Source organism: Gopherus flavomarginatus, chromosome 2 (genome assembly GCF_025201925.1).
Source record: "Gopherus flavomarginatus isolate rGopFla2 chromosome 2, rGopFla2.mat.asm, whole genome shotgun sequence".
NCBI lineage: Eukaryota > Metazoa > Chordata > Testudines > Testudinidae > Gopherus > Gopherus flavomarginatus.
The window spans coordinates 130,601,783-130,627,202 of NC_066618.1; the positions used below are offsets into that span (position 1 = coordinate 130,601,783).

The window sequence follows — 25,420 nt, forward strand, 5'->3', positions numbered from 1 at the left end:
TATGATAAAGAACCAGAGAGAGTCAATCTCTAGGGCTGTTAATGTAGCACCTTTGACGAGCCCTAAATTTGGCACTATCCAGAAAAAAAATGAAACTGCAATGTAGTTCAGTTTCCGTGTTTGTTTTATTCATCTGTGAAATGCTATACTTGTATATTACTCAGTATAAATAATAAATGAAAAGGGAGGATTATGCTTTTGTGATCTATTGCTGTTTAAAACACTTCAATGAGCAGGTTTCTTACTTGGTTATTTTTACGTCTTGTATATATGGTATGTGTGTATGAACTATAGAGACTGCTGCTATGGTTGAAGTCAGTTGTCAACTTTTCAGAAATTTATCCTTCTGCAGACCAGTGTCTCCCACAGTTCTGGCTGTCCGGGCTGTTCTCGTCTCTCTGCAGCTTGCAGAAATAGATTGGTGTTTTAGCACTGCACAGTCTGGCCACTCCCTCTGCTCCCACTTGCAGCTAGATTATCTGTCTCCACAGCAGCAGACAGTGGCAGTCTCTTTTGCGCCTGTTCTTACTACTTCTATTTTAACTTTTCTGCCCAGTTTTTTGGGCAGTGGGGAGCAGTGTTCTCCCTCCTCAGGGTTGTGTCTCCTCCCTGGATCAGGGGTTTAGCCCTCCCTGTGACTCTATTGCAACTTCTCCCTGCTGTCTCCTCAGACCGTTACAGGGATGGCAGAGTAGCCAAGAAAGCACTGGATCAAATCCAAGCACTATTCTATATGTGAGGCAGCCTTCCTAGGCTCAGCAGATGGTAAGTAGTGGCCAGCCCTCGCAGCCTAACTCCCTTAGGTCCTACAGCTGAAAGTCAGACAGGCAGGTATGGTCCCCTACCCACTGAGGCAGTCATGACTCTAACAGGGAAAAATGGACCAGGAACCCTAGTGCAGAGCAGGGAGAGGTTCCAAAAATGAGGAGGACCCTGACCAATTGACTCGGGCTAAGTTCCAGAACAGAGAATGGAGGTTTTTGAGGTCATAGGTTTCCTCTCCCGCCCCCTCCCCAAACTTTTAAAGTGCATACCAGGTGCCCTGGAGAAAGTAACAGGGCTTTCAATTAGCCCCCTCCTTCCCAATTTGACCAGGAGGCTCTTACAAGTTCCCCCCATGCAGGGGGAATGTGACCCACTGGGGAAGGATACTGAGGCAGACCTTTCAAGAAGGCTTCAGACCCTAAGGAAGGCAAGCAGCAAAAGGCCTCACCAAAGCTGCAGCAGAGCTTCTACACTTCCAAAGTGCGCAAAAAAGGTTTAAAAAAAATCTAAAAAGTGGAAGAAAAAGCACAAGAAATCGAGGATATATGAATCCTCCTCTTCCTCCAGTGAGGAAGGTGAGCTGTCTGGCTCTGAAACCTGAGCAGGCTCCTGTGATTTAGCCTCAGAGTAAAGTCTTCCCCTCAAAATCCTCCCCAAGGGCTGGCCTACACTGTGTGCATGTGGGGGGGTGGGGAGATCGATGTAAGATATGCAACTTCAGCAACGGGAATAACGTAGCTGAAGTCGACGTATCTTATTTCTACTTACCTCCCATCCTCATGGCACGGGATCGACAGCCGCGGGTCCGCCGTCGACTCCACTTCTGCCTCTCGCTCTGGTGGAGTTCCAGAGTCGACGGGAGCGCGTTAGGGGATCGATTATATCTAGACGAGATACGATATCGATCCCCGATAGAGCGATCGCTACCTGCTGATCCAGCGGATAGTCTAGACGTACCCCAAGGCTGCAAGACCCTTTCAATCCTTCTCTGAGGGAGTGATTAGGGATGAATGGAACAAGCCTAGTAAGGCAAGCAAAGTAATGAGTGAGCTCAGGCACTATAACATTCAAGAACCAGATGACCAATGGTGCTGAGACACTTTAAGTTGATCAAAACTCCATCGCAGTCAGCAGCATACAGGGCTATGTCTCGGATGTTGATTTTCCTTGAGAAGCACAGCTTTATTATCAGTACCAAGAAAAATTCTCTGGCTCCATTCAGAAATTTATTTTCCCACTCTGGAGCTGTAGGAGGTCTACCATAGAATTATGCCTCCAGCTGCTAGATTGCCCAGTGTTTGTGCATAGGGATCACTCCACAGGCACAATCACACATCAGACGTCTTCAAGCCTTCATGCTAAAAGGTTTGGCACCACTACTAGGACACATGAAAGATCAAATAGGGGCTCCAAAACAGATATTCAACTCCTTACAATGGTGGCCAGCCCACAATAATGTCTGCAAAGACATATCCATCTGCCTTCCAGGTCCTTTAGTCCTGGCACCTGATACCAGCCTGGAGGGCTGGGGAGCTCATTGGGAGATCCAAATAGCTCAGGGCTGCTGGAGCTAAAAGGAAAAGGCTCACAACATAAACCTTGGAGAGTTAAGAGCAGTTAAGCTACCTCTGTGAAGGTTCCAGCGCATCCTAAAGGGTGACCATGTCCTGGTTCATTCAGGCAATATGACTATGGTAGTATATTTAAACAACCAGAGGGACCAACAAGTTCAGCACTACAATTAAAATAATGAGGTGGGTGGAACAGTTCTTCCTTTTCCTCAGAGCAAACCACATCAAAGGGGACCTGAACCAAAAGGCAGACTATTTTAGTGGGGCCTGAATCAGGAGGTTTTCAGTCTCCTCAATCTCATTGTTCAGATGTTTTGCCTCTCTTTGACTGACCTGTCCATGAATTGTACAAATGCAAGTAGGCAAAAATACTTCATAAGGGAGATAGACTCCAGATCGATGGGGACAGATGCCTTATCGCACAGTTGGCTGCAGGGCATATCTTAAGTTTCCACCCTTTTCACTACTGAAAAATAAAATTAGAACGGGCAACAGGTGATACAGATAACGCCTCATTGGCTGAAGAGACCTTGATTCTTAGACCTAACAGGGCTGACACTGGAGTCTGTACTCCAGTTTCCATGGATACCAGGCATCCTCTCGCAAAGTCCTCTTCCTTATCTGGATCCAAACTGGCTTCAACAAACAGTCTGGTTATTGTGAGGAAAGCACTAGAAGGTTTTGGTCTGTCCTCAGGAGTCATTAAGACATTCCTTACAGTTAGGAGAGTATCGACTTTAAAAGTGTCTTGTCCAGAGTCAATGACTATTGCCAAAAGCACAATGGAAATTCCAGAATTCCGGAAATTCCAGAATTCCAGAAATTCCAACCAATGTTCCCTTTAATTTTCTCCATCCATGTGCGGAATAAATTTTATGTGCAGATGTGTGCCTCAATAGAAACAAAAAACCTAGATAAAATATATTTTTTAAAAAAGTTACCATAGGGATAATTACTTCAGCCAGGACAGAGAAGGCATTTTAGAACTCATTACTCAATTAAATTTAAACGTAAGAGAGAAATAAAAATTATGAAATGCATTAACCAGTCAAAAAATTAAAACAGCACTTTGAAAGAATAAAATTACAGAGAATATATATGCATTGCAAGAAGTATCAAGAAGTAACAACAATAATAATACAGATATGTTTTGAGAGATGAGTGTGAAAAAGAATCTGTGTATGTGTCAGAGAGGGAGAGTGTGTGTGACTCGGAGACAGTGTGTGTGCTGGCTGCTGGGGAAGCTTCTGGTAAATGCCATGTGCTGTCTCTTTAAGGCACTCACTGAAGGCTCTCTTGCTCTGTCCTGAGACCTGTTGTCTCCTGTCCCCCACTCTGCTGAGATGGGGAACATGGGCAGGGGGGACGGGGGGGGGAGAGAGTGAGAGAGAGAGAGAGACAGGGACTGCGTCAGCTGGTTGCTGGGGAAGTCTCAGAAACTCGGTGCTGTCTCTTTAAGAATGGCACTCAGTCATTCACAGTTCAGACCTCAGACTGCAGCAGCTCCAAGTCATCCTACGCAGGATGTCCCCTCTCCCCTGCTCTAGATGAGGTACAGGGGTGGGGGAGATGGACACCCTAACATCAGCCTCCCTTCTCCCCTCCCCCACCCACTCTGTACAGTCAGCAGGAGGGTCCGGGGAGCAGCTGCAGGATAGCAACGTGGCTGCAAAGCAGTGGGGCCAGGGGCATCTGAACACATGCTGCTGGATGTGCACACTCTGCTAATCAACTGGGCGGCACTTGAATTTCTCCTGAGCGGCTGCCCAACCAGGTAGCTTACAGGGAATTCAGATTCCAACCATTCTGGACTTGCTCCAAGAAGGCATGGACAGAGGCCTTCAGTCCAGTATCACTGCATGTCAAATGTCTGCTCTTAGTATTAGGCTATTCACAAAATCCTCAGACTCCCTGGCAGACAGTTCACAAATAGCCACATTGCTTTGAGGAGTCCGATAAACCACACCAGCAGTCAGGCAGCTATTCCCAAAATAGGACCTTCCACTGGTTTTGAGACTCTGACTTCAGTGTTGGCCTTTTATTTATCTATTAACACTTGTTCCTTAGTAGCTGTCATGTCTGCCAGGCGAGTGTTGGAACTGGCAACCTTATCTATACAGGAACTTTACTTTGTGTTACACAAGGATAAGGTGGAGCTAAGGCCACCAGAATCCTGTCTTCCTAAAGTAAATTCCTCTTTCCATACTTTGCAACAGGTTGTGATTCTTTTATTCTGTCCAAAACACAACATCCAACTGAAAAGGTGTAGCACAGCTTAGGTTTTCAATACTCTTCTGATCTCTATCTCAAGCATATAGACTCCACAAGAATATTGGGCTCCCTATTTGTGTCCTTCCACCTGAAATGCAGGGACTCAGAGCTTTCAAATTCTCCATTGTTAGGTGGATTAGAATATATATTGTGGAAGCCTACAGATCATCAGAGATTCTTGTCCCAGAAGGGATCAAGTCTCACTTCCTGAGTTCCTTAGCAACATCATGGCAGAATGACCAAATGTGTCCACTTCAGAAATTTGCAGAGCAGCTGTAACGAGGTTTCCAGTGTGCAACCTGGACTGTGGGACCACTGAGCCCTCCAATCCAACCAACCTGGGTGGCCTCAGCATCTGATGCTGATGTCAAACTCTAGGCCTCTGATAGGCACAGCACTCACACAGACATCCACAGACACCCAACTGAGTTTCATGAATGATCTCCCAGCCAGTCATAAATCATCAATAGGGAGGCTCTGGCCAGTTCCCTCCAGCTCCCCAGTCTTGCACCCCAGAACTGTACCGTTTTGCACTGGTCAGATGTCTGGCAAGTGTAAGTTTATTAGCTAGTTCGCCACTTTGCCAAAGGAAAGTGGACATGTACCAGCTTTTGTAACCTGAGCTGAGATTTCCCAAGTACTTTAGACAAACTCACTGGTAAGGATAAAACATTAAAATAAATTTATTTACTACAGAAAAATTTTAAGTGATTATAAGTGGTAGGCATAAAGGTCAGAGAGAGTTACCTTAAGAAAATAAAAAGTAAACACACATTCTAAATCCTAAACTTTTAGTCTAAGCAAGAGTTGAATCAAACAGCTTTTCTCACCCTGACAGATGGTACAAACAGTCTATAGTTCCTCAATACAAAGGCTGGGAATAACTTCTAACTTGGGATCAAACTTCCCTAGTTCAAATTTTTGTCTTGTAGACTTTCTTCCAGCTATCGAGATGTGGGGGAGAGAGGCCCATTGATAATGGCACTGTCTCTCTTTTTATCCCTTCTTCCATCTACTAGAAAGATCCTTGCAGTTATGTGGGGGTCAGGCAGTTCCCATTGGTCAAGCAGTTTCCATTGTGCATGTGCCTTCTCTAGAAGCCTCTGGGATAGTGGATTGTGTGTTGATGAGCCAATACCAACTGTCTGGCTATTGATGGCTCCTCCTTTGTTGTAACTGAAAGGCTGGTTGTGGGTGTTCCCAACCTCACAACATATTTCAGTAACACTTATAGTAATACTTCATAACTTCACATACAATGATAATACATACTATCCAACAGATTATTATTGTTCAACAGATCAAAACTTATAAAATGATACCTCACAAGGCATACTTTGTACAAAACATATATAATCATATCACAGTGGTGAATATGGGGGTTCCAAGGTGCCACTTTAATGTACAGAGTGTCACTTGGTCTACAATTTAACACTTTTATTAAACACTACAAGGTGGACCTTTTATCTTCTGCAGACACCTCCTTTGGCAGGTAAGTGCTGCAGGCAGTGGCCCAGACATAGGCTTTTGAGAGAGCTCGCAAAAAGGGGGATACTTCTTTCCTACCAGGCTTTTGTTTCATAACCCTCCCTACATTTGTTCACTGCTCGCTACTTCCCAGCATTCAGGATTGTGGGAGATGCTGTGCTGTAGAACAGAAGATTTCTTATTGATAATTTTCATTCTCCTCGCAGCATCTTCTACCCACCCTGGATGGCTCATAACTTAAGAGTCATATACTAAATAAAACTGTTACCATATGACTATCTTCCTTGGTCTAATGTACATGGTTATTTCATTATCTCTGGAATATCTGCTAATGATGTTAAGTAAGTTTTATAGCTTGGCAATAGTGGGAGCAGAGGAGGTGTGGCCAGAGCATATGGTGCCAAAATACTGATCCGCCTCTGTGAGCTGCAGTGAGAAGCCCAGTTGTCCAGAATTGTGGTCTGTGAATTTTCTGTGCTAGCAGAAATTATTGTTAAGAAATTTTCCATTCTGTGCACTGAGGTCCACAGATCCATTCCAGTTGGTACTTTACACTGTTTGCATCTTGGGGTTAGAATTGGGCCTGTCAGTCACTGGCAGCAGAGATTTGCCCCACTCTCTGAAGTTTCCTCAAGATTGTTCTGCCCTCTGACTGGCCAGTGGCTCAGCCAGACCTTGCAGCTACAGGTCTTTTCCAAGGGAAATATCAGACTTTATTTCAGATGTTCAGACTAATGGGCTCAGTAATGTGTCTGTCTGATTCCCGGCCAGGTCCAGAGGCTGTGTTTGCCTTTTGAGGAGATTGTTTCCTCAGCTCTGCTTCTCCTCCTGAGACATTTGCAGCAGATAATGTTGCTTCAGGGAGTGAACTAGGCTGAGAAAAGTCAGAGGCAAAAGGAAGGGGTCTGTGTCTCTGCCCTATTTCTCCTCCCTAATCCTGCCTTCCCCTCAAGAGAAATCCCATTGAGTTGAGGGCAAGACCTCATACTGTATTAGCAGTTGATGAGCAGTCATTCTGTGCAGCTTTAGTGCTATTTTGCAGTGTGCCTGCGCTCGCTGTAACTAGGTTAACTCGAGAGGAGTTAACTTGAGCTAACTGTAGTAAAAACATAACCTTAGTGGTCAGTGGGGTGTGACAGAGTTGCAGCTTCCACAATCCATAGAGCTCCCAAACACTCCCATTGTAATTGAGAGCATAGGGGAAAACTCTGGAGAGCTTATCTCCATGGAGATTTTTCCATCACATGGGAGGTGGCAATAAGGCCTTCAAAATTCAGCAGTAAAGCATATAGTAATGTGTATTTAGCAAACCCTATTTTATTTCACACCTTCAATAAGCTTGAGTTCTGTGGTAGGTTCTTCACTAGAGAATATTGATTAGGTATTTAATAAAAAATGCCAATAATTCAGAATATGGAATACAGTTTAACTCTGATATTTTTTTAAAGAACAAATGCATTGTGACATTATTGCTGGCGTTAATTAATTAACTAATTAATTTCCATTTCTCCACTCCACAGGAGCAGCTCTGCCAGTGCATATACCTCAAAGAAGTACTGTGGAATTTATTCTTACCTGGAGTCTGGAAATAAGAGCAGTTCCCAGAAAGGTTTTGATATCTTGCTTTGCTATTTTTAAGAAAAGATCTTATAGATTTCAAGGCCAGAAGGGATCACTGTGATAATCCAGTCTGACCATAACACAGGTTATAGAACTATCCCAAAATAATTCCTAGAGCATATCTCTTAGAAGAACATCCAATCCTGATTTAAAAATTTCTGGTGATGGAGAATCCACCATGACCCTTGATACATTTTTGCAGTGGTTAATTACCCTCAGTGTTAAACATGTACACCTTATTTTCAGTCTGAATTTGTCTAACTCCAAATTCCAGCCATTTGATCATGCTAAATCTTTCTTTGCTAGACTGAAGAGCCCATTATCAAATATTTGTTCCCCAGGTGGTTTTTGTAGACTGTAATCAAGTTACCCTTTAGCCTTCTCTTTGTTAAGCTAAATAGATTGAGCTCTTTGAGTCTGTCCTGTAAGGTATGTTTTCTAATTCTTTAATAATTCTCTTGGCTCTAGAGCCACAAAACCTGTGCAAACTGCCAGGATGCCAAATTTTCATGTCCATTTCTATTTCTACGATGCTCCTCTTCACATCCAGGCATGAAAGAGAGCAGATGCCTATATAAAGGGGAGTTCTTCTTTGAAGAGTGTCCCTGTGGTTGCCATAAAAAACGTTTAGTCTCCTCGGCACCAGAATCTCCACTCCTCAGTACTGACCTTACTCCAGCACACTTTGTACTGTGCCAACTTACCACACCACCCAGACCAGCTCTTCCTTTATCCAGTGACGAGAATGATGATGAAGGGGAAATCTATTTCTAGAGCTACATAAATACCACCCCAGACCTGAAACTCAAGGATGGAACAGATTCCCATGGATGCTGCCACCAATGCCATTCCCACCACAGTGGGCTTATTGGGACCCATTGGCAGCGTTCTGCTAACACTATCCTAAGCCTCCCGGTGCACACAGGGAGAAGTCAAGGTATTCTCCATTACCCTCCGTACCTGGACCCTCTAAACCTCTGGCTCAGTGGGGAATCCTGCTCTAACACACTGACCTGGGTTCAGGCAACAGTGCAGCCGGACTAGTCGGCTGTCCCTGGGCTACTTCCTCCCCTCCCCTCGAGGTGTACCTGGATCCTGGGGTCATCCTCCATCTCACTGGGATTTGTGGCCAATGGTATTCCCAGCAGCTACTTGGTGTCTGGAGTGGCTGGAAGCTTGGGCAAGTCCTCAGGGCAGCAGAGGTACTCCTTGGCATCCAACTGCAGCAGTGTGGGAGAAGTATCTGTCTCCCTCGGCAGTTCAACTGAGCCGCATGGCCTACCTCTTGTACTTCCTGTTCCACTCCTCTGCTTCCGCTGGGCCGGGCATGGCCTTCCAGGCTCTATCCACCAGGGGGCTGGTTGTGGTCCCTCCAATCATTCTCTGAGGGAGGTCATGCCTCCTTGCTATAGCACATCCTTTTTGTCCTCAGGTAACAATTTAAAGCCCTGATATCCAAGGGTCTGATCCTAGCTTGCACAGATTTACGAGCTTCACTGGAAGCCGCAGACACAGGGGCCTGGTCCATTGCCACAGCCATAGTAATGTGACAAGCCTCCTGGCTCCACTTCTCGGGTTTTCCAAAAGAAATACAACAACTGTCAAGGATTTCCTGTTCAAAGGACTCAAGCTGTTTGCAGCCAAAAAGGATGAGTCCCTTCCAGGGCGACTCTGAGATCCTTGGACATATGCATGTCTACACAAAAGAACGAACGGGAAGTATTACTTGACACAAAGATCTAGAGCCACACCTTTCACCCAACCTCAGAGGCAATATGACCCGCGAAGGCGGTGACAGAGACCCTCAAGATGGAGACCACTCCCTTCTCAGTCCTCGATGTCCCAACAACTCCCTCTAAACAACAATTTTGAAGGTTTGATTGAGGATCAGAGACATCTCCTTCTTTTTCTGTTGTTAGAACCATCCATCCATTCGGAGACCATCTGATTCCATACCACCCAGTGTGGCAAAAAATCACATCAGACAAATGGGCATTAGAAATCATCAAGACTGGCTATTGCATCCCATTTACCTCCATCCCCCCAACCAACCCTCCCTCTCCATCCCTCTTCAGTGACCCTTTTCACAAACACCTACTGCAGCAGAAGGTAAACCAACTCATATGCCTAGGTGCAGTAAAACCAGTACCAACACAACCTAGATGGAAGGGTTTCTACTCCCATTATTTTCTAACCCAGAAAAAAACCAGGGGATGGTGGCCCATTCTTGACTTAAGAAAACTCAACAAATCCATGAAGACCCAGCAATTTAGGATGGCCCCGGTCAAAGTTAGAATCAGGACTCACAATTTGTCAGACCACTCTGTTTTATTAGCGCAGCACTCCGCCAATAACACCCAGATAATGTTAGTGGCCATGCAAGACCCAAACAGTCTTATTTATACAGATAAAAGAGCGGGAATTAGACAAAGGGACAAAGAAAGCAAAACAGTAAAATTCACCTGGGGCACAGCATGCATATCCTACTTCCTTACTAACTCTTATCGATCTAAGGCTAATACTTCACCAATTGCCCTTAAACGGTGCAGTTGTTCTATGTTAAAGTCTGTAATTCTGACACCTGGATTGCAGCATTCCAACAGTTTTGCTTAAAGGTACAGACAGCATTTCTTTAATCCTTCCTATTTTCACAATATAATTCATTCTACTTTCACAATCCCTCCTTTTGGCCAAGCACACGGCATGACCAACAATTACTGGGTTCCACAAATTAACCGTTCCTTATCTTTGTTCATCAGTGATATTCAAAATCATCATATTAGCACTCTGTTTTGGGGCAATCACCTGGGTGACACAATTCTGGATACAACAGGAGATTAACTGAAAGCATACAAAAATCACTAAGATTCCAAACAGGATAGTCAGGGCTCCCTGAAACAACCAGTTTCCTATGCCAGAGAAATTGAACAGGTTACTTAGCCACTTCCATAAAGAACTCAGCTCTTCATGGGGAAGATATGCGATTTGTTCTAAATGGCTAGCGCGATCTATTACCTCATTGGTACTGTCAGGTATAAACACACATCATTCTTTTCCAATGAGAGCACAGGTCCCTCCTTTGGATGCCAGCACTATGTCTAATGCCTGACGGTTTTGGAGGGCCACCTGTCGGATCGCCCCTGTTTCTTTGGCCAGGGTTTTTAAACTTTCTCCAGTTTCATTTGCCATTATTTCAATTACTGCTTGTAACCTCAGGAGCCTTTTTGCCTGGTGTATTACTCCCCCAAGTGGGATAAAGGAACTGCCAATAGCCTCTTCCCAGGTGTCATTACTGTTCCATATTGTGTTAAATTGACAAGGTCCTCCAGCGAGGTCTGGGGAATTGAATGGGTAGCCAGGACAGGAACACCAGTTTGAGAGTGGGCTGGGATGTGGCTGCAGACCTAGCATTTAGAAATATTAAGGGTCTGAGCTATCCACACTTGCTGCTGGATAAAAGAATTGTCATTGTGGACTCCCCAGACTTTAAGACACCAACAGCCGAGGAACAGGCACCACCAGAGATGCATGTTGGAGGCAGGGCCCTTCTGGTTCTGAAAACCTCAACTGAGGGAACTGCAGTCACAGTTTTATGTCCACCAGGCAGCAGGCGCTAGGCTCACTACTGCTTCTTCTTGGGCCTTGCTTTATGTAGTCGTCTGCTTCCAGCAACCCTTACGAGAGCGTAGATTGTAAGGTATTGCAGGCTGTTCCTCTACATCTTCTTTTCGAGTCAAAATTGACTCTGCGTGGTCCTGAGGTGATGATTGGTTCACTGGGGGCGGTGCATTCTTACACTGCGAAGCATGTATCCACTCTGAGATGCCAGACAGTTTAACAGCCGTCGGGGTAGTAAGCAGTGCCTGGTGATTCTTTGATGTTCTTTAAGTCTCTTTACAACTTCTTCCTTGACTCTGGCTATAACAATGGCCTTCACACCTTATCTTTTCCTGATGCATACATTCCTCATTCACACAAATAGATTGAGAATACAAACAGTAGTATTTTATATCGAGCAAAAAAAAAAGGCATTGCAAATTAAACCTTGCTAAGTTTTACAATTGATAACCAATACAATTTACATTGAGACCCAGGCCTTTAATGTTTCTCTAATTTACTTAACATAGACACAATAGAAAACCCTGTCTCTTACTAACTAAATCTTAAAACAAAGAGTTAAGAGAGGGCCCAATTTGTAATGCATCTGGGAAAACAGAATCTTATAGTCCCAGGGGGTCATTTCTTTCTGCTATTTAAAAAAAGTGGCTAGCAGGATGAAATCAAATTATACTTTAATTCTTATGGGACATTATAAAATCCTGCTCCTACATATCCCCCTTTTGACACTAAGATTATTAATCGCCAGTGTCACTTCTTATTTAGTCCACGTAATAGAAAATACTGGGAAGTGATTTGGGTCTGTGGCTTTAGCTTTGCACACATTTGTTTTATCCACCAGCACATTTTAAACATTTCAATTAAACACATACAATTTAAAACCAAAAACACAATTAGGGGTAGTAACATTAGTATGCCAGTAGTTGTGGGAGACCATCCAGAAAATATGTTATACCAATGGTAAGCTGTTATGTTTTTCTGTAGTGGCAATTCTTAACATGTCCCCATTGTGTGTATAATATGAATGGTCCAGTTTTCCACATTTGTTGGTTTGTTTGTTTTTTTAGGAACTATGTTACCTTTTTACCTTTTAACAGATGATTGGTAACTGTTTGCCATTCAATGCCAAGCTTGATCGAGAACTCAGCTAAATCAGTGCTTACAGTAAGCTGAGACTCTTTTGTTCTTGTTGTTGTTGTTTACTGGTAAACACAGTACTTACATTACATTTACATTTGTCTTCTGTGGGTTGCTAACACTTTTTAAACACTTTTCCCCAAGAATTAACACATACACATAGCCCATTATACAGTACTTTGGATTATCTGAAAGACAAAAATAACATTTTTCTACCCCTTTTGGGGTGGCATTGATTATTACTTAAAAGATTCCTTTCTTTTACAAATACCCTTGCTGATTGCAGGCAAAACAGAGGAATTACCCCCATATTTTCTTGTGTTTTTTTTTTTTTTTTTTTGTTTGTTTGTTTTATAGGCAGGACAGGTTTTAATGGCTTCTACTTTTTAAGGATTATGCGGAAATTATTCCACTGTTTAGTTATTAAATTCATGAGGTGGTATACCTCAAGTTTTTCCTCTTGTATAGCAGACCAAGTTTGTAATGTTTTTCCTGCTGTGTTAAGCTTTAAGTTTATTCACAGGTAATAGCTGAGAAGCATCATTACCATATTACTTTAAAGGATTTTTCCAAAAATCATACACACTATAAGTTGTTACAGGGGTACTTACTAACATTAAATTTATTTTAATGTTTAATATTAACAATAATATTAGCATCAAATCTATTAAAGGTATCTTATTATACCATACCTTTTATGTAGGCAATTTGTTTGCTGACCAGGTATGTTCTTTATTTGCAGCTTCTTTTGTGCTGGCAGTTCTCACCTTTCTTTATCAGTTAGGTAATTTGCATCAACACAGGCTTGGCTTTTGGATTCAAAGCCATCAGCAGAGCTCAGAGACTCTGTCTTAACACACAAGGATCTGAAAAAGAAAACACAGCCTATTGCGGCTCTTTTTGGAGCCGTAATAGGATTTTAATTCAGCAGCACATTTCATTTGCATTTTTTTTTACCCCTTTCTACAATATACACTGCACATGTCCTAGGGAAAATGCACATTCTTTCTATACTATAACTTTTTTAAAACATTAGCCATATTAATTTTTAGATAAGGTGTAACTGTTTGTTTTGTTCTTACAGAGTTTTCATGTACCCTTATAAAAGTGACAGTCTGATTACACAGAGCTATTTTAAGGCTCAGTGTTTTTAACATTGCTTCTTTTTGTTTTGTGCACCTCACCTCTGCTGTTGCTTCAGAGGGTCACTGTTAATTTCTTATTCTTTCATTACAGCTTTTATCTGCTGTTGTTACAAAAAAAACCAACCAAACAAAAAGACTTCAGAATCTCTCCCTATTCTCCTGATTTTGACTGCCCTATTGCAGCCATGACTTGGTCTTTATTTAAAAACATTTTAATTTTTGTAAAGAATCAAGTTACCCCTTAAGGGTTAAATGCTAAATCCCAAAGCCAAACAGCACTAATTACCTGGGTCTTGCAAAAAGGTCTGTCAGTTTTGCAACTTTGAATTAAAGAGTCAAATGAATTTTTAGTGGCATTAAAAACAAAACCAAAACCAATTTATCTCACACCTAGAAAACAGGAGTTTTACATACCAGATGTGTTGGTTTAGATTCTTAGAACGTTACATATTTTCACAGACAAATAAATATATACACATTTTCTTTTCCTTAACATTTCTTTACACTGCTTTGTTTTTACATAGCTGTATATATATATGGATTATTTACAGACATTCTTCTGGAAAAAGGGCCCATTTTTCCCTTCAGAATGGCTGCAAAGAAACCAAGAATTCTTTCTCTTTAACATGGTCCTTTTTAACATTTTCCACAAAGTTTAACTGCTTAATTCTCTTCAGGCTCTGTAGAGTTAACTTTTCACTCTCTTTTCTTAAATCAATTGTTTATGTCCCAAAATGACACCTTTATCACCTCAGATTTCACCATTTTAAGTATTGTTCCAGGGGTTCATGCCTGCACTTACTGCTTTTCTTACTCCTGACACTTCCCTTAGGGCTTTCAACCTGTTTTTCAGTTTGTTTGTCTGTTGCTTGCCTGCTTGTCCGGGCCCCGATCCTGCTTTTTTTTTCAATGAACCATTTGAGAGTGATATTGTGGTCATTTCACAATTTTGAAATGTTCAAGGAAAGGGACCAGGAAGGGTGGGGGCTAGTTGAGGAGCCCACCCTCCTTGCTGAAGTGGTAGTGGAACACTAAAGAATCAGTTTTTGAGGCAGACAACAAAGGGGAACAGAACAAGGGGCTTTTTGTCCCTTTTACAATGAGATGGGAGTATGAAGGGGGTTGGATCGATCCGGGGTTTGGAGAATGGGGTAAAGGGGAGCGCTCAGTCTGGTGGTGAGAGAGAAGGCTTTTAATAAAGCTTTTAACTTATTATTTGAATATTTGAGAGAGGCAAGTTTTGATTTTATCCACCTATGATTTGCCTCTTGCCACCACTGCATGAAACAATTAACCTCTCCTTTTGCCAATTTAGTTTTAGGTTGGCCAAGTTTGTCCTTTAAGACGTCCACTCAGTCTTTGTTCCAAGATTTTAACAGTGGCCACTGAGTTTTGGGATCCCCCTGAGTTAGCCTAGACCATTTTTCCAGAAATTTACAGGAGTCTGGACCCTTTTTACAGGAGTCGGGACCCATCCTAAATACATAAAATGAGCCAGCGTTCATTTAGGGAACGGTCCCGACTTAGACGTCTGGTTACCAATACAGGGGGACTTCACACACCAATCACACAAGAAGGAAATTCAGGTTTGTCAGAGCGACGCCAAGTGCAACACGCAAAAGGAGCCCACAGGCTACTGTCTCAATCACCCTTGCTTTCACACCAGGGGTTTTACGCAAAGTGTGGTGCGGCTGCGATTGTGCAGATTCCACTCACTCAGACTGGGGGGACAGGAACCCCTTGGTCGGCCTATCCCCGGATGGAGACGGCACCCAGACTCAAACACTCCACAAGAGGACGGATAGACACAGAGACAGGATAGTCCTCAGTCCGGACAAAACACAGAAATAATTACCTGACCAGATTCCTGATGTCCGATCCCGGGATCCCTACCAGAACAGAGTGGGAACCAACAGGTTCGATGGCGTAGACCTCACTGTGGCTGTGCACCTTTCCGCTCTAGTGGAGGACCGCTCGGGCCAAATGCCCAGGTGCCGGCTGCCACGGGCATCCTACAAAAACGGTCAGGAATCACACAGCCCCAGTGAAGACGGTTGCCATCTCGGTGGAACCTCCAAATTGTCAAAGTTAGAATCAGGACTCACAATTTGTCAGACCACTCTGTTTTATTAATGCAGCGCTCCGCCAATAACACCCAGATAATGTGAGTGGCCATGCAAGACCCAAACAGTCTTATTTATACAGATAAAAGAGCGAGAATTAGACAAAGGGACAAAGAAAGCAAAACAGTAAAATTCATCTGGGGCACAGCATGCATATCCTACTTCCTTACTAACTCTTATCGATCTAAGGCTAATACTTCACCAATTGCCCTTAAATGGTGCAATTGTTCTATGTTAAAGTCTGTATTCCTGACACCTGGATTGCAGCATTCCAACAGTTTTGCTTAAAGGTACAGACAGCATTTCTTTAATCCTTTCTATTTTCACAATATAATTCATTCTACTTTCACACCCCTCTAGCAATGATAATTCTAACACTAGAACAAGGGGACTGGTTCTCAGCTCTTGACTTCCACGATGCATATTTCCACATAACGGTACATCCCTCACACAGGAGGTTTCTCAGTTTTGTTCTGGGAACAGATAATTTCAAGTACTGAGTACTCCCTTTCAGCTCATCTGCAGCTCCACAGGTAGTCTCAAAAATCCTTGCAGTGGTGGCAGCTCATCTCCACGGATAAGGGGTCATAATAGTCCCCATCTGTAAGATTGCTTACTCAAAGCCTCCATTCGGAAAGAGGCAATAGAAACTACCCAAAAGTCAGTAGCTCTCTTCACACAACTAGGGCTACAAATAAACTAACAAAAATCAACATTCACACCTGTGCAGAGACTGGAATTCATTGGGGCCTACCTCGACTCTCTAGATCAGGTGTCGACATCCTTTTGGAAGTGATGTAACAAGTCTTCATTTATTCACTCTAATTTAAGGTTTTGCGTGCCAGTAATACATTTTAACATTTTTAGATGGTCTCTTTCTATAAGTCTATAATATATAACTAAACTATTGTTGTATGTAAAGTAAATAAGGTTTTAAAAATGTTTAAGAAGCTTCATTTAAAACTAAATTAAAATGCAGAGCCCCCCCAGACTAGTGGCCAGGACCCAGGTAGTGTGAGTGCCACTGAAAATCAGCTCACGTGCTGCCTTCAGCACCCATGCAATAGGTTGCCTACCCCTGCTCTAGATGCTACAACCTCTCTGCCTCAGCACAGATTTTTCCACTCTAGTCCACCTAATCCTTATAACGCAAGCCAGCCTGCAGACATTGGCCAGGACCTGCCTCCAACTGTTGGCCGTATGTCAACAATGACATTTGTCGTCAAACACTCAAGACTGCACATGCAGTGCCTACAAAGCAAGCTCAGGACAGTATATATTCCACACAGACACAGTACAAACAAGCATCTTACGATGCCGACCAAAGTAAAAAATTCTCTGGACTCAACCACACAACGTTTGCACAAGTGTTCCCTTTGTGCAGACCCTTCCATCGATGATACTCATAACGGACACTTCTCTGCTAAGTTGGGAGGCACAACCACACAATCTAAGGTTGCTGGTCCCCGTTGGACTCAACATTACACATAAACCTACTGAAGCTGTGGGCAGTCCGCAATGCATGCTCACACTTCCTAACCGTGATCAGGGACAAGGCCATAAAGGTGCTGATGGACAACATCACTTGTTCCGCCAAGGAGGGGCACAGTCACACTCCCTGTGCACAGAAGCCATGCTCCTATGGAACTGCTGAATCTGCCACAACATTGACATCTCAGCCTTCTATCTACCAGGATGCTAAAACACTACTGCAGACGCACTGAGCAGAAAATTTTCCCAGAACCACGAGTGGGAAATGAACACCAGGGTACTGCAGAACATATTCAGACACTGGGGGTTCCCAACTATAAACCTCTTTGCGACAACCCAGAATGCCAGGTGTCCATGCTTCTTCTCCAGAGCAGGACTGGGATCTCGTTCTCTAAGCTATGCTTTTCTCCTCAAATGGGATGCACATCTACTGTATGATTTCCCCTCCCCCTTTTCTAGCCAGGGTCATACACAAGATAAGGACCAACTAGTCCAGAGTCACCTTGATAGCCCCCCACGTGGCCCAGACGAATGTGGTTTTCCTTACCTCTTGAAGATTTCTGTGTGCTCACAATGCACTCTTCCTCATCTCTTGCCTCAGGATGCAGGCCAGATCTACCACCCAAACTTGGCAAGACTACACCTGAAAGCATGGCTACTCCATGGTTCTGAGACAATGTAATGACCTATTCAGAGGAGGTAAGGGACATTCTTTTAAACAGCAGAAAATCTACTACACAGATTTATCTACCTGTGCAAATGGAAGAAATTCCATAGCTGGTGCCAGAATAGGCAAACAATAGCAACTACCTCTCCTTTATTAATAGTAATGGATTACACACTGGAACTCAAGAAATCTGGTCTCTGAGTGAGCTCGATCAGAGTGCGTCTTGCATCAATCATGGCATTCCCTCACTAAGTAGATGAGTTCTTGATCTTTGCTCACTCTCCAGCTATACGCTTCCTCAAGGGTCTTCATAGCCTTCACCCTGAAATATCTGCCCCTACTCCATCATGGGAACTCAGTCTGGTGCTGCAATGTTTTATGGTGGCCACTTTTGACCTATTAGCAACATGTTCACTTCTCCACCTTTCAGTGAAGGTGGTCTTCCTCGTTGCTATCACATCTGCCTGATGAGTTGTAGAACTGGGAACCTCATGACACCCCCCACCACTCATACAATATTTTTCAAAAACAAAGTTATCCTATTGTGATGGGCTAGGTCACAGAGACCCCCTTGGGACTGTCACCTGATGTGCTGAAACTACCTTTGAAAACTACCATTTTCTTTGCCAGCTTGGGATTCCAGCACTCTGTCTTGTTGAGCCAGACATGCTAGCCTGCTGCAACACAGACCCAGGGTGTGAACCGTGCCCCAAAAGCTGCAGACTTAACTGAAAAGAGCTCAGCAAATACTCATATCTTCAATACCCAGACACCCTGCTCCCAATGATATCCCCAAATAAATCTGTTTTACTCTACATAAAGCTTATACAGGGTAAACTCATAAATTGTCTGCCCCCTGTAACACTGATAGAGAGAGATGCACAGCTGTTTGCTCCCCCAGGTATTAATCACTTACTCTGGATTAATTAATAAACAAAAGTGACTTTATTAGGTATAAAAAGTGAGATTTAAGTGGTTTCAAGTAATAACAGACAGAACAAAGTATATTACCAAGCAGAATAAAATAAAACACGCAAGTCTAAGCCTAATACATTATGAAACTGAATACAGGTAAATCTCACCCTCAGAGATGTTCCAATAAGCTTCTTTCAGAGACTAGACTCCTTAGTCTTGTCCCAATCCTTTCCCTTGGTACAGTTCTTGTAAGTTTCAGCTCAGGTGGTAACTAGGGGATTTCTCATGACTGGCAGCCCACTTTGTTCTCTTCTACCCCCTTTTATAGCTTTGGCATAAGGCAGGAATCTTTTGTCTCTCTGTGTCCCCACCCATCCTTCTAAATGGAAAAGCACCAGGTTTAATTCCAGTACCAGGTGACATGGTCACATGTCCTGCAAAACCCCAAGCCTCTGTTCCTCCCAGTCTGACTCACAGGAATGCAGGAAGGTTTGCAAGTAAACAGAGCCATTTACAACCAATCGTTCTAGTCAATGGGAGCCATCAAGATTCTAAACCACAATTAATGGCCCGCACTTTGCATAATTACAACAAGACTTCAGAGTTACACTTCGTATTTCTAATTTTAGATACAAGAATGATACATACATACAAATAGTATGAATACTCAGTAGATTATAAGCTTTGTAATGATACATTACAAGAGACCTTTTGCATGAAGCATATTCCAGTTACATTATATTCACACTCATTAGCATATTTCCATAAAACATATGGAGTGCAACGTGACACCTATGACCACATTCCAATCTCCTACCTAAAATAAGTTCATCATTCCATTTGAACCAACCCATCCATCTCCCATTGTTCTTCCCAAAACCTCATGGGAAGAAATGAGAAGCAGTTCTTCATATCCTGGATGTCTTTCAGAAAGTCACCAAAGTTATTTCTTTCCATCATTGAATGACACTAAGGGAGACACTATATCCAAACAAAGGCTGTCAAAATAGATCTCCGGCTACATTGACTTTTGTTATTGCCAGTAATAGTTACAGCCCCCACCGGGGAACCACACACACTCCACCAGAGCACTCTACATTGACAGCTTTCCTCAACAATGTGCCTATTATGGACATCTGCAAAGCAGCAACCTAGGCATCAACCAATCTGTTCACACAGCACTATGCCATAGAGCAGCATTCATCGTCAGATGCTCTACTGGGGGCTTTGCTACACTGGAGAGTTGCAGTGCTGGTGATGGGGTTACAGCGCTGCAACTCAGTCTGTGTCCACACTTGCAAAGCACAGCCAGCGCTGCAACTCCCTGGCTGCAGTGCTGGCTGTACACCTGGTCGGCTTGGGGTGTAGCGATTCCAGCGCTAGTGATGCAGTGCTGGTCATCAAGTGTGGCCACCAAAAGCGCTTTTATTGGCCTCCAGGGTATTAGGAGGTATCCCAGCATACTTTTTCAGCCAGTCTGCTTATTGTTTCGCACTCCACTGCCCTGGGCTCAGGTAACCCGCCCTTTAAATGCCCCGGGAATTTTAAAAATCCCCTTCCTGTTTGCTCAGCCAGGTGTGGAGTGCAGTCAATCAATCAATCAATCACTGACCATGCCTCTACACCCCAAACGAGCCCCAGCATGGAACACTTGCGAGCTGCAGGACCTCATCAGTGTTTGGGGTGAGGAAGCTGTGCAGCGCTCCAGCCGTAGAAATTATGATACCTATGGGCAGATATCAAAGTCCATGCTGCAAAGGGGCCATGAACGGGATGCGTTGCAGTGCAGGGTTAAAGTAAAGGAGCTGCGGAGTGCCTATTGCAAAGCCCGTGAGGGAAACCGCCGCTCAGGAGCTGCCCCCACAACCTACCGTTTTTACAAGGAGCTGGATGCCATACTTGGGTGTGACCCCACTGCCAATCCGAGGACCACGATAGAGAGTTCAGAGCAGGGAGAAGAGGGGGAGGGTGTAGAGGAAACCGAGAGTGAGGCTACTGGGGTGGAAGAAGACACCCCGGAGGCATGCAGCCAGGAGCTCTTCTCAAGCCAGGAGGAAGCTAGCCAGTCGCAGCAGCTGGAACTTGTTGGTGAAGAAGAAGCAGAGGAGCGGGTTCCTGGTAAGCAGCTTTTATTTTAAGGATGGAAATGTTTTGGGAGAGGGGCAGGGGGGGGAGTTATGGCTGCATGCATGCATGGCTAGATGTGGAATAGCCCATTGATTTTGTCTATCACGTCTCGGTAATCGGCCTCAGTAATCTCTTCAAAAGTTTCAGCCAGAGCGTGGGCAATGCGCTTGCTCAAGTTTATAGGGAGAGCCACGTGGTCCTTGTCCCGGTCAGGCTAACTCGTCCGCGCCTCTGTGCCGCGAGGGGTGGGGGGACCATTGCTACACACAGGCAAGCTGCATAGGGACCAGGGCGGAATCCACATTGCTGTAGAAGACCCTCCCGCTCTTCCTAGGTAACATGCAGCAGTGATATATCTGGCAGTAGAAAATCCTGTTGAAAATGTAGGGATACTGTTCAGTGCAGGTCCCCCCCAGCTGCTCTCTGCTTTCCCCAATGCACAGAAACCACAGTGAGCCCTGACTCAAGCAGCTCCCCTTCCCAGGTGAGTCACGGCAGAAACACTCACCCCATTACTCACCATGTCTTCGCTGCTGTGGCCTCTCTGTGCTATGTTTGCTATGTGTAAATGATGCCACAAATAGTCTACAAACTCCTTCACTGTGATAATAAACAATGCAGCCTCTGTATTAAATGTTTCTATTTCTGTTTTTTTAAGTGTCCTTGAATCCTCTGGCCCTATCACAGCCTGCTGAAAAACTACAGAACTTGAGGCGTAAACCAAGGAAAAGCAAAGAAGATTTGGTGAAAGCAGTTATGAATCAGTATGCCAGAGAAAGGAAGAGGCTGCAGGACTGGAGAGAGAAAATGCATGAGTGGAGGGAAACACAAAGCAGGAGAAAGGGATTGGATACCAAGAAAAGCACAAAGCAGCTGATAAGCCTCCTGGCGTGCCAAATGGACTGTATGCAGTCTCTCGTAGCCATGCGGGCAGATCAGTACCGTGCTAACCGCCCCCCACACACACACACCTCCCAAAGCTCTCTCCCTTGTGCCCCAATGTTTGCTCAAAACCCCTTTCTCCAGCAGCCTGGTTCTTACCACCACCAGCTGCCCCCAACACCTGTACATTCACCTACCAGCCCTGAGAACTACGATCCTTACCTATGCACTCAACCCCCATCACCATGCAGCATATTAATCCTGAAGTGCAGCAGGCATTGCACAGCAATCCAGGCAGGACATATTCAAACCTCTGAATGTACAGTCCAGCACCCTACCCCCCTACCCTTTTATGTACTGTATTTTGAATAAATGATTTCTTGGCTTTTAAAACATTTTTTATTATTGCAGAAAGTGAAAAATACTGTACCCAAAGGGAAAACAGGCACAGCAAATCATTGTAACCACTGCATTTCACACCCGTGCAAGGACCAAACATTACTGTTGGCTTTCAGCCTCAAATTGCTCCCTTAAGGCATCCCTAATCCTTGAAGCCCTGTGCTGGGCCTCTCTAGTAGCCCTGCTCTCTGGCTGTGCAAATTCAGCCTCTAGGCGTCGAACCTCGGAGGTCCATTCCTCACTGAATGTTCCCTTCACAAATATTATGGAGGGTACAGCACGCGGATATAACAGCGGGGATGCTGCTTTACCCCAAGTCTAGCTTCCCATAAAGACACCTCCAGCGTCCCTTTAAACAGCCGAAAGCACACTCCACAGTCATTCTGCACCGGCTCAGCCTGTAGTTGAACCGGTCCTTGCTCCTGTCAAGCTTCCCTGTATACGGTTTCATGAGCCATGGCATTAAGGGGTAAGCGGGGTCTCCAAAGATCACAATGGGCATTTCGACGTCCCCTACTGTGATCTTGCGGTCTGGGAAAAAAGTCCCGGCCTGCAGCTTCCTGAACAGGGCACTGTTCCGAAAGATGCGTTAATCATGCACCTTTCCAGGCCATCCTGAATAAATGTCAGTGAAACGCCCACGGTGATCCACAAGCGCTTGGAGAACCACAGAGAAATACCCCTTGCGATTAATGTACTTGGATGCCAGGTGGGGTGGTGCCAGAATAGGAATATGCATCCCATCTATCGCCCCTCCACGGTTAGGGAAACCCATTTGTGCAAAGCCATCCACAATGTCCTGCACGTTCCCCAGAGTCACAGTTCTTCTTAGCAGAATGCGATTAATGGCCCTGCAAACTTGCATCAACACTATTCCAGCGGTTGACTTTCCCACTCCAAACTGGTTCGCCACCGATCGGTGGCTGTCTGGAGTTGCCAGCTTCCAGATTGCAATAGCCACCCGCTTCTCCACTGGCAGGGCAGCTCTCAATCTCGTGTCCTTGCACCGCAGGGTGGGGGTGAGCTCGGCACACAGTCCCATGAAAGTGGCTTTTCTCATCCGAAAGTTCTGCAGCCACTGTTTGTCATCCCAGACTTGCAGGACAATGTGATCCCACCACTCAGTGCTTGTTTCCCGAGCCCAAAGGCGGCGTTCCACGGTGCTGAGCACATCCGTTACTGCCACAAGCAATTCAGTGTCTTGCGCGTCAGGCGAATCAATATCATCGTCTGACTCCTCACTCACTTTGGAGCTGAAGGAATAGCTCAACTGCCAAACGTGATGTGCTGGCAACATTCATCAGCAAGGTCCTCAGCAGCTCGGGCTTCATTTCTAACAGAAATCACGCTGCAGACTGACAATGGCGCCAAACTGCTGGGATGTGTAGCGATGCACCACGGGGCGTTGAGACAGGAAGCGGAATGACCTGCACCCTTCCATCCCCTTCCCACAGCCCACGGTGCCAAAATGGGACGAGGCACTCTGTGGGATAGCTGTCCACAATGCACCACTCCCAACAGCGCTGCAAATGTGGCCACACTGCAGCGCTGGTAGCTGTCAGTGTGGCCACACTGCAGCGCTGTTCCTACACAGTGGTACGAACACAGCTGTAACTCCCAGCGCTGCACAAATGTAAATGTAGCCATACCCTGGGACTTTTGGTTTTATCATCCGTCACAACTGCAACTCTGAAGACCCTTCCACTGAGGGGCACTACCCTAGTCACCTACAGTCGATTAGAATATATATATTTTACTTGCATTTCAGCATATAGAGCAGTACAAAAAAGTCCTTGTCTGGATTAAATTTTAGTTTATACTGATTTCGCTAGTGCTTTTCACATAGCCTGTTGTAAAATTAGGCAAATATCTAGATGAGTTGACATATCCCCTGGAAGACTTCTGCGTAATCCCAGGGGTACATGTACCCCTAATTGAGAACCACTACATTACAGTACAAAGTCATTTGGGTAGGGACAGTGGATAGGATTCATAAAAGTATCTAGGTGTTCAGCTTCCATTTCAATGGAACTTAGGTGCCAAAACACCTTTGTTAATCCCACCCAGGGTCTTCTGGCTTTGAACAGCCCCAAGCACATTGGTGCTTAATAAATAATAATAAAGCATTAAGACAACTTCTTACCTATGTCTCCCTGAAGGATCTTGGCTACAGTAAAGCCTTGTGATATGCAAAGAAGTAAACCAGTTATAAAAATAATGTTTCATTTCAAATGATCCCAGAATGAATTACAGCCGTAACAAGCTACAAAGACAAGTGTTTATTCGCACACTCAAATGAAGACATATCAGCAACATTAACTCAAAGGTTAGCGCAGGCCAGCGAGGATTTCCACATCTAACTGACATAACAGAAGGGATTCAGGAAGGTGGAATGCAGTTGCCCAAGATGAACACCAGATTAACACCGTTATTCTGACATAAGTAGAAGTGATGTATTTAATGTCATCCAAAATACAGCAGCCTCCTATCACTATCCTGGGTTTTGCTCGATTACAATTAGTAATAGTTTGCTGTATCAATAAAGATGCAGAAGAAACAGAAGCTGTCCAGAGATGGGTGGTGTCAAACCCTAGTCCCAGATTTGGACCTTAGCGTCCAAAATATGGGGGTTAGCATGAAAACCTCCAAGCTTAGTTACCAGCTTGGACCTGGTAAAGCTGCCACCACCCAAAAAATTAGAGTGTTTTGGGGCACTCTGGTCCCCCCAAACCTTCCCTGGGGACCCCAAGACCCAAATCCCTTGAGTCTCACAACAAAGGGAAATAAACCTTTTCCCTTCCCCCCTCCAGGTGTTCCTGGAGAGATACACAGAAGCAAACTCCGTGAACCTAAACAGAGGGACTCCACCCTCCCCGTTCCCAGCCTGGAGAACAGAATTACCAAGAGCTAATCTCTCTTCCCCCCTCACCCAGAGGGAATGCAAAGTCAGGCTAGTAAATCTAACACACACAGATTTCCCCCTGACTTCTTCCTCCCACCAATTCCCTGGTGAGCACAGACTCAATTCCCTAGAGTTCCCCACTAAAGAAAAACTCCAACAGGTCTTAAAAAGAAAGCTTTATATAAAAAGAAAGAAAAATACATAAAAATGGTCTCTCTGTATCAAGGGGACAAATACAGGGTCAATTGCTTAAAAGAAATATGAATAAACAGCCTTATTCAAAAAGAATACAAATCAAA

At 44.4% G+C, this 25,420-nt stretch overlaps 2 protein-coding genes across 6 annotated transcripts in view; both read left to right on the plus strand.

The window, feature by feature from the left end:
- Positions 1-25,420, plus strand: part of MTRR (5-methyltetrahydrofolate-homocysteine methyltransferase reductase) — a 139,464-nt gene that overhangs the window by 56,252 nt on the left and 57,792 nt on the right. For all 5 annotated transcript variants that reach the window (XM_050938192.1, XM_050938191.1, XM_050938194.1 and 2 more), the window contains one exon: positions 7,616-7,704. In XM_050938192.1, the coding sequence (XP_050794149.1) occupies positions 7,616-7,704 (89 nt within the window). The remainder of the gene's footprint in view (positions 1-7,615; positions 7,705-25,420) is intronic.
- Positions 15,895-22,198, plus strand: LOC127043942 (uncharacterized). The gene is made up of 2 exons (XM_050938238.1): positions 15,895-20,929; positions 21,597-22,198. The coding sequence occupies exons 1-2, from the start codon at positions 20,197-20,199 to the stop codon at positions 22,190-22,192; spliced, it is 1,329 nt and encodes a 442-aa protein (XP_050794195.1). The 5' UTR covers positions 15,895-20,196; the 3' UTR covers positions 22,193-22,198.